The sequence below is a fragment of the Brassica napus genome, chromosome C5 (genome assembly GCF_020379485.1).
Source record: "Brassica napus cultivar Da-Ae chromosome C5, Da-Ae, whole genome shotgun sequence".
Lineage (NCBI taxonomy): Eukaryota > Viridiplantae > Streptophyta > Magnoliopsida > Brassicales > Brassicaceae > Brassica > Brassica napus.
This window is the reverse complement of record NC_063448.1, coordinates 50,682,615-50,690,761: the sequence shown is the minus strand read 5'-3', so window position 1 is coordinate 50,690,761 and position 8,147 is coordinate 50,682,615. Positions and strand designations below refer to the sequence as shown.

Genomic DNA, 8,147 nt, shown 5'->3' with positions numbered 1-8,147 from the left:
GAAAATATCATTAAAACTATAAATTAATGTTATTCAACCAATTACAAAATAGATTATCAAATATGATTGGTTGCACAGTTTTTAATAAAGTAAAAAGTTGTCTAGGAAAATAAAAACATCTTATACATTGGAACATCAAAATTTTGTAAAACATCCTACATTTAGGAACAGATGTAGTACTATTTTATTAAATTTTAAATTAACAAAAAAAACTAATTTTTACTATTAGCATAATCTCTCTCTCTCTCCCTCCCTCCCTCCCTCTCTCTCTCTCTATTAACGCTACAGACGTGTTAGACACCAAAAATACATAAATATATCAGTTAAAGAATATTTCAAAATGTTTAGCTTACTTAAAATTTAAGGTGATATTAACTTTTATTGTGTATGTTTTGTTATTCTTGTTATAGATCATGATCATCTTAATATTAAAATGTTCATGAATACATAATAGTTTTACATATTTTCTTTGTTTATTCTACTGTAATTATGATAATTTTGATAATAAGTAAAATAATTTTTAATACAAAAATCTTAGATTATATTTTTTCTTATGAATATTTTTAAAATTTATGTTTTTGATATTATATTATTAATTATGTGCTAAAATATTATTTTAGATTGATGTCCAATGAAACATAATTTTCATATATATATATATATATATGAAACTATTGTTTTTCATATCGTATTAGTTCTAGTTGTTTTTATCCAAAATAGGAGGTGCAGTTAGACGAATTTTCTTTCAAATGTGTCAACGCTGTGATTGTTTTCTTATTAGGTTAGCATGTGTCATTTGTCGAGAAGAGAGTACATATGTTATGGGAAGTGAGTGTTCTAAATAAGGCATAAGTTAGTGTTTGGACAAAACTACACCGCTTCATTTTCATGTAAGAACATCTTTAGTATTCCACACTCAGCTCATTCGTCCATTGTCCTCATTTTATTGTGATATATGCAAACTCAAACTTGGAAGTATAATAAGAAAAATGCATTCTATTTATATATCAAAACTCAACCAATTTTGGAGACACAGAAGCAACTAACTTAAATAGAATTCACAATCCAGTAGTCAGTATGGGAAAGATGTAATTGAAATATACTCACAAATCACAATCATGCATACTCACACATGATTATATATCCATAAGTGTCTGCACTAACTATTGTATCCTTGAGATCAGGGCCAACAACCTTTTAGGGAGCCACAATAATGAAAAATCAACACCAAGATGTTGGAAATTATTATGAGCTAAAGATAAATAGATCTTTTAAAAAAAAGTTCACTAAAAAAAGTTATCTCCCTTCTTCTGTCTTCTTCCTCTTTTTTCTTCTTCTCTGTTTATTATGTTTCTCATCTCATTTTTTTTGTTTCTTATCACTTTTCTGTCAAAATCCGTAAAATACAACGATGAGCTTAACAAATTTTTTTCATTAATTACTTTTTTGTATTGTTTATTAAGAGAAATGAACTGATGATTTTCTTGGAAGAAAACCTTCATATTTATAATGGAGGATTAACACAAAGAAATGAATGAGGAGATTCATTGAATGCGAGATCGTGTGAGAAGTAGAGAGTAGGTATTAATGTGAATGTTAATGAAGATGCATGAACCAAGTTAATTTTCGTAACAGCTCCAGATTAAAGAAGTCTATTCGGCTTCCGACTGACACTGATCGGAATCGTTCGTCATCGGTGAAACCGTTGGATTTCTATTGACAGTTGATTGAACGAGAATTGTTGCTCGACGGCCACTTTCTCTAAGTTTCGTATACCGTTTTTTTATTTTCTTAGAGAATATGTATTTAGACCGTAGTAAACACATAAAACCCATTAAATTCAAGAAATAATGAAACATTGACTTTTGATTGACCGTGACACGTGTCGGCTTCTCAAGACTCGAATTAGTGATGTGTCCGCCTATTTGGACAATCTAGGAGTGAATGAAACCCATTTTTATATATATAGATAGATAGATAGATTTCACATAGCTAAAAGTCAATTTGTAATAGGGTAAAATTTGAGCATAGACCATAAAGTTCATCATCCAGCTATCTTCTTATTAGTTGTATATTTTCCTCTGAACGGATAAACATTTTCAGTTTTAGTTTGTTCTTTTTAGATCATTTTCAGAATTTTTTGTTTTCTATCTATTGAGAAACAAAGAGAAACTGGAAAATATCGTATAAATTTAAGTTTATTTAATAAAATAAAATTTAAATCCATCTGACATTCATAATTTATTTTCACCTCTAGTGATAGATCATAGTTACATAAGAAAAATATGGAAGTTGACTTTATTGTTTTTCAATTATTTAGACCACCGTTCTTCTTTCCTATCTCGTGCTTAAAACCTACGATATTCCTCTCCATCTCTCTATCTCCCTCCCTTCTTTACACAAATACTAACCTATCATCAGATGATAACCAGGTAACACTAATAAACAAACCTCTACATATCAAATCGGAAATGGAAGCTGAAGAGGAGAATAAGGGCAGTATAAGTATGGTCGAGGCTAAGCTGCCTCCTGGGTTTAGATTCCACCCGAGAGACGACGAGCTTGTCTGCGACTACTTAATGAAAAGAAACGTTCGCAGCCGCTATCAACCAGTTGTCTTGATCGAAGTCGATCTCAACAAGTGCGAGCCTTGGGACATTCCTCGTAAGTTCTTAAATACCTTTTTGGTTCTATCTCTCGTTTTCTTAAAGACTAATATAATTTTCCATAACTAATATGAAGATTATATGTGTGCACAAAAGTCTCTCAACTCATCAATCATATATAGGGGCTGTTTGTTTCACCATTTGCCATCTCCATCCAAATGATTCATTTGTATGATCTATTCAAATGATCCATTCAGATTTTTGTGATTGTTTGTTTGTCCATCCACATAGCTCATCTAGATGAATCATCTAAATGGATCTTATGATCTTATGTTTGTTTCTTTATTTTCATTTCCATTCAAATGAGTTTAGTAAAGAAATTACTGAAATATCCTTGTGTTGATTTAATCATATGTTTAATATTAATTTTAACTATATTACATTTAATTATGTACGGTTTGGGCGGAAAAACAAGTTTTTACGGTTTTAGCGAGAAAACACATTTTTTATGTTTTGGCTGAAAACAAGATTTTTCGGTTCTCGCGGGAAAACGACATTTTTCTGTTTTGGCGGAAAAATACAAATTTTTGGTTTTGGCGAGAAAACAAGTTTTTGCGGTTTTGGAGGGAACCACATTTTTGCGATTTTTGCGGAAAAACGCATTTTTGCGATTTTGGCGGAAAAACGCGTTTTTGCGGTTTTGGCGGAAAAACGCGTTTTTGCGGTTTTGTCGGGAAAACACGTTTTTGGCGGGAAAACGCATTTTTGCGTTTTTGGAGGAAAACACATTTTTACGATTTTGGCGGGAAAACATGCTTTTGCGGTTTTGGCAGGAAAACGCGTTTTTGCGGTTTTGGCGGAAAAACGCGTTTTTGCGGTTTTGGCGGAAAAACGCATTTTTGCGGTTTTGGCGGGAAAACGCGTTTTGCGGTTTTGTCGGGAAAACGAGTTTTTGGCGGGAAAACGCATTTTTGCGGTTTCGGCGGGAAACACATTTTTACGATTTTGGCGGGAAAACATGCTTTTGCGGTTTTGGCGGGAAAACGAGTTTTTGCGGTTTTGGCGGAAAACGCATTTTTGCGGTTTTGGCGGAAAAACGCATTTTTGCGGTTTTGGCGGGAAAACGCGTTTTGCGGTTTTGGCGGAAAAACGCGTTTTTGCGGTTTTGGCGGGAAAACGCGTTTTTGCGGTTTTGGCGGGAAAACGCGTTTTTGCGGTTTTGGCGGAAAAACGCGTTTTTGCGGTTTTGGCGGAAAAACGCGTTTTGCGGCTTTTGCGGGAAAACACGTTTTTGGCGGGAACGCATTTTTACGGTTTTCGCGGGAAAATGAGATTTTTCGTTTTTGGCGGGAAAATACAAATTTTTCGGTTTTGGCGAGAAAACATGTTTTTTTGGTTTTGGCGGGAAAACACATTTTTTGGTTTTGGCGGGAAAACACGTTTTTGCAATTTTGGCGGGAAAACACGGTTTGCGACTTTGGCGGGAAAACGTTTTTTTTTGTGTTTTGATGGAAAAAATGTATTTTGGGGTGTTGGCGTGAAAACATTTTTTTTTTGTGATTTTGGCATGAAAACATGTTTTCGGTTTTTGCGGAAAAACACGTTTTTGCAATTTTGACGGAAAAACATTTTTTGCAATTTTAGCGGGAAAATGCGTTTTGGGGTTTTGGCGTGAAAAAGTAGTTTTTAGCCCGGGAAAAAGTATTTTTGTAGTTTTGTCAGTTTTCGTTTGTGACAAAAATGATATTATGTTTAGGTTTGTAATTTGTGAATTACATTAGGGGTATAATAGACATTATACCATTTTGAATGAACCATCTCCATTCAAATGATCCAAATTGGTTCAGCTAAATGGACTTTAAAATTAAGCCTAAATTTCCAAAAATCATCCGGATGATCCATCTGAATGAGTTGCACTTTTAGTGCCTAAACAAACAAAACTCTCATTTTCATTCAGATGGTCCATCTAGATGGAGAAACAAACATGCCATAGTCTAACCATTCGATCGTAGTTAATTAAGCATGTTATAATCCATATTTCTAGTTGCCAACACGATTTGTTGATTGTTTATTCCATATTTCGAATACAAGATCATCATATGTTGATAAACTAACAAAACAAAGAAGAGAAAACGAAGTTCAACTTGCCAGCCACTTGCAGATTAGTAATTTTCTTGCTATTTTTTCGTGAAAAAGACTATCTAGCAGCATAATTATCAATGGCTAATCATACACCTATTCTTTTTTTCTAAAGTATACTAATATTGTATCATTAAGAAAACAAATGATCGTAATCATTTATACGTGTTGAATGCCTATTCGGTGCTTGGTAACTGGGAACCTGGTTAGTTAAGATATGACGCGGATAGATGGGAATCATTTGGATATTATTGTATACATCATAAAGATAAAGACAATTACGAAAAGACTTCTCATTTCTCCTCATGTCTTATCATAATCTATCCAATAAATATTGAACAAAATACACTTCTTTATTCAATATTAAAACCCAGTAAAGTATGTGAAATGTAAAAGAAAGAGCATTCAACGTCAACATTCTTAAAAAAACAACGATGAAAATATTTAAAATGTAGTTATCAATTGTACAGAATCGGCGAGAGTAGGAGGTAAAGAATGGTATTTTTACAGCCAAAAAGATCGGAAATACGCAACAGGGCAAAGAACAAACCGGGCTACGGCCACCGGTTATTGGAAAGCAACCGGTAAAGATAGAGCAATCCAAAGAAATGGTAGCCTTGTGGGCATGAGAAAGACACTTGTGTTTTACATAGGTCGAGCCCCTAAGGGTCGTAAAACTGATTGGGTCATGCACGAGTTTCGTCTCCAAGGAACTTTTATCCACCACTCTCCCAAGGTAACTTATTATTATATTTACTCGTGTTATATGTTTTGAAATCCATAAACATTCTTTGTTGGGGGTTAGTTTTTAGATTATTTTCTGAATGTAGTTATATGTTTCTTGAATATGAAAATATCAAATTAAGCATGAATCAAGCGTCTAGGGGATGACGTCGCAATCATATTATCCCGTGAATTATGGGAAACGTTTTGACTTTTATCTTTGTTTCGCATTCAACCTGAATGTATTTTAACTTTGAAGGGGTATCGCTGACGATCTTGCAAAATATTTATTTGTGGCTTATCTTACCTAAGATGATCTTTGACTTGGCACAAAATATCTACTCTCAACCATATGATTTTGACATTTTTAATTATTTTATTTTTTAAAAACAATTTGCTTTGTTTTGAGAAAAAAAAAACAGGAAGAATGGGTCTTGTGTAGAGCTTTCAACAAGAACAACAATGAAGTCGACAAGGACAACAACATGAGAACCTGCTCTCATGAAACAGCTCCTCCATTAATGGACTCTTACATCAATTTCAATCCTCATCACATCATCAACCAGCAAGTGCCCTGCTTCTCCAATCTGTCACAGAATCAAATCGGTTTGGTCTACAAGAATCCCAACCTGTTGTCTACTAATCCTTCATCTGATCAGATGGTTCTCAAAGCTTTGCTACGTCAGCTCACCAAGAATACCAAAGAATCACAGAGCTATGGAGAAGGAAGCTCAGAGAGCCAGTTGACCGACGTTGGCATACCAAGCCACGATGCTTGGAAATATTGATCACTACCAAGAAATCTATAATCATACATATTATTCACCAAAGCAAACATTTACTCACCCATCTCCTGTAAACATTGTTATACACCATTATGGATTATATAATGACATCACATCAAATAAAATCATAATTTAAAAAATATTTGTAACATAAAACATGAAATTACGTATTTATGTGAACACAGTTAAAACTCCAAAGAGAAACTTATTACAACAAGAAATATCTATTTCAAGAAGAATTGGTCGCGTTAGCGATGCAACTGCGCCCCGTTAGAGATTCCAAAAAACGGCAGATCGTCTTTAGGATCTAAACAAATAACTATATTAGCCTCATTCCTGAAAAACAGTTTTTTTTTTGTGTTACATTCTTCGTTGTGTTCTGTTGCCAATTGCGGATTGGAATTGCTGATCCCCCCCCCCCCCCCCCCCAAAACGATCTCAGGTTCAGGGTTTGTTTTTGTTCATTCCATTAATTGATTCATTGTCGAGCTAGAGTTGGTTTGAAATTAAAACATTTTTTTTCCCAATCTGATAGTTCTGTGAATCTTTTAATATATTTGTTTTTTTTATTTCTTCATGGTGGGTTTGGAACATGATAAGGTTTTTGCCATCTGACAACGTTCCTTAACCGAAATTAAGGAGAGTTATGACGACATCCTTGAGAGCCACGTCATGCGCCATCTGCCAGCAAGATCTCGAACCTGCTCAACGTTGGCGTTGCCAAGTTTGTCCTGACTATGAAGTTTGCGGCCCTTGTTGCTCAAACGGCATCATCAACCATCCACACACCCTCATTAGCACTCAATCACCCACTGGTCAAGTATATATATTTATTTATTTATTTCTACAATTATTTATTTATTTTTACTAATTACTAAATGCAGTTGTGATTGTTGGTTACTGCAGTTAAGAGCAGTGCTTCTACACGTGACGACATGCTGCACCACACAGTGCCAGTATCCAAGGTGTCGCACTGTCAAGCTTCTCCTCCGCCATGGTGTTACATGCAAAAAGAGAGTCTGCAATCATTGTAAGAGAATGTGGGATATCTTCCGTATGCACGCCAGAAACTGCAGGGAGCCCCAATGCACAATACCCAAATGCAGGTATATTTGTTCCTCGATCAGAAAGAAGAATAAAGTTAAATGTTTTTTTTTTAATAATAATAATGATCTGACATTTTGTGACAGTGAGTTTAGAGCTCGTTTTAGTAGAAGTCAACAACAGGCAGATTCAAGACGCTGTGGTACGACAGAGAGACGCTGACGCAGCAACAGCCTCCACTCCTGACTCATCAACATAGACAGAGACATGTTATATCTCTCTCTTCTAAGGGTTCGTGCCTCTGGTGCTATTTTGAGCTCATTCTTAGAAAGCATTGTTAGCTCTTAGCTTGCTTTAGTTCACTCTTTTGATCCCTTCGTTTTGTATTTGTTAGCATTTTTTTTTTCTGGCAAAGATATAAGCGAATAAATCCTCCTGATTTTGGATTATACCTGCAGGTTTTCAATGACAAAGCCTCCATGTTTATTTTTTCGATTTTCAGTCTGTTGCTGTGGCATTCTCTTTTGTAATTTTGTGTAATGTTCGTTGCTTTAGAGTAGATGTGATTATTGTAGGAGCTCATGTAGAAGTGGAGAGATGAGTTAAGAGAACCAGTTAGCAGACCGATCACTAAGTGGTGATGCTCCCTCCAGCATTAGCGAACCTTTTCTCCACTGGTTAGGAATGGGCTAAGAGCGAAAGCCACACAAACCGACCTATTAAACACAGCTAGGCTAATATGCGCCGGGAAAGCCAGGTGCCGGAGGTAAGCTTTATTCGGCCCGGAGCATTGATTCCCATAACGAATAGGCTAGCTTTGTCTTTCAATTGCCTATCTTGTGCTCGAGAA

The 8,147-nt window shown here is 35.1% G+C and overlaps 2 protein-coding genes across 2 annotated transcripts; both read left to right on the top strand.

The window, feature by feature from the left end:
- Positions 1 to 2,171: 2,171 nt before the first annotated feature.
- Positions 2,172 to 6,373, top strand: LOC111211931 (NAC domain-containing protein 21/22-like). The gene is made up of 3 exons (XM_022713282.2): positions 2,172 to 2,664; positions 5,216 to 5,481; positions 5,891 to 6,373. Exons 1-3 carry the CDS (start codon positions 2,286 to 2,288, stop codon positions 6,254 to 6,256), a joined length of 1,011 nt encoding a protein of 336 aa, XP_022569003.1. The 5' UTR covers positions 2,172 to 2,285; the 3' UTR covers positions 6,257 to 6,373.
- Positions 6,374 to 6,733: 360 nt separating this feature from the next.
- Positions 6,734 to 7,792, top strand: LOC111211943 (histone acetyltransferase HAC5-like). The gene is made up of 3 exons (XM_022713295.2): positions 6,734 to 7,073; positions 7,160 to 7,359; positions 7,444 to 7,792. Exons 1-3 carry the CDS (start codon positions 6,900 to 6,902, stop codon positions 7,517 to 7,519), a joined length of 450 nt encoding a protein of 149 aa, XP_022569016.1. The 5' UTR covers positions 6,734 to 6,899; the 3' UTR covers positions 7,520 to 7,792.
- Positions 7,793 to 8,147: the final 355 nt, after the last annotated feature.

Coding starts and splice junctions, on each gene's coding strand:
- LOC111211931 (XM_022713282.2), top strand. CDS start 2,286: ATGGAAGTTGACTTTATTGTTTTTCAATTATTTAGACCACCGTTCTTC. Junction 2,665..5,215: donor CGAGCCTTGGGACATTCCTC/GTAAGTTCTTAA, acceptor TCAATTGTACAG/AATCGGCGAGAGTAGGAGGT. Junction 5,482..5,890: donor TTATCCACCACTCTCCCAAG/GTAACTTATTAT, acceptor AAAAAAAAACAG/GAAGAATGGGTCTTGTGTAG.
- LOC111211943 (XM_022713295.2), top strand. CDS start 6,900: ATGACGACATCCTTGAGAGCCACGTCATGCGCCATCTGCCAGCAAGAT. Junction 7,074..7,159: donor CTCAATCACCCACTGGTCAA/GTATATATATTT, acceptor TGGTTACTGCAG/TTAAGAGCAGTGCTTCTACA. Junction 7,360..7,443: donor TGCACAATACCCAAATGCAG/GTATATTTGTTC, acceptor ATTTTGTGACAG/TGAGTTTAGAGCTCGTTTTA.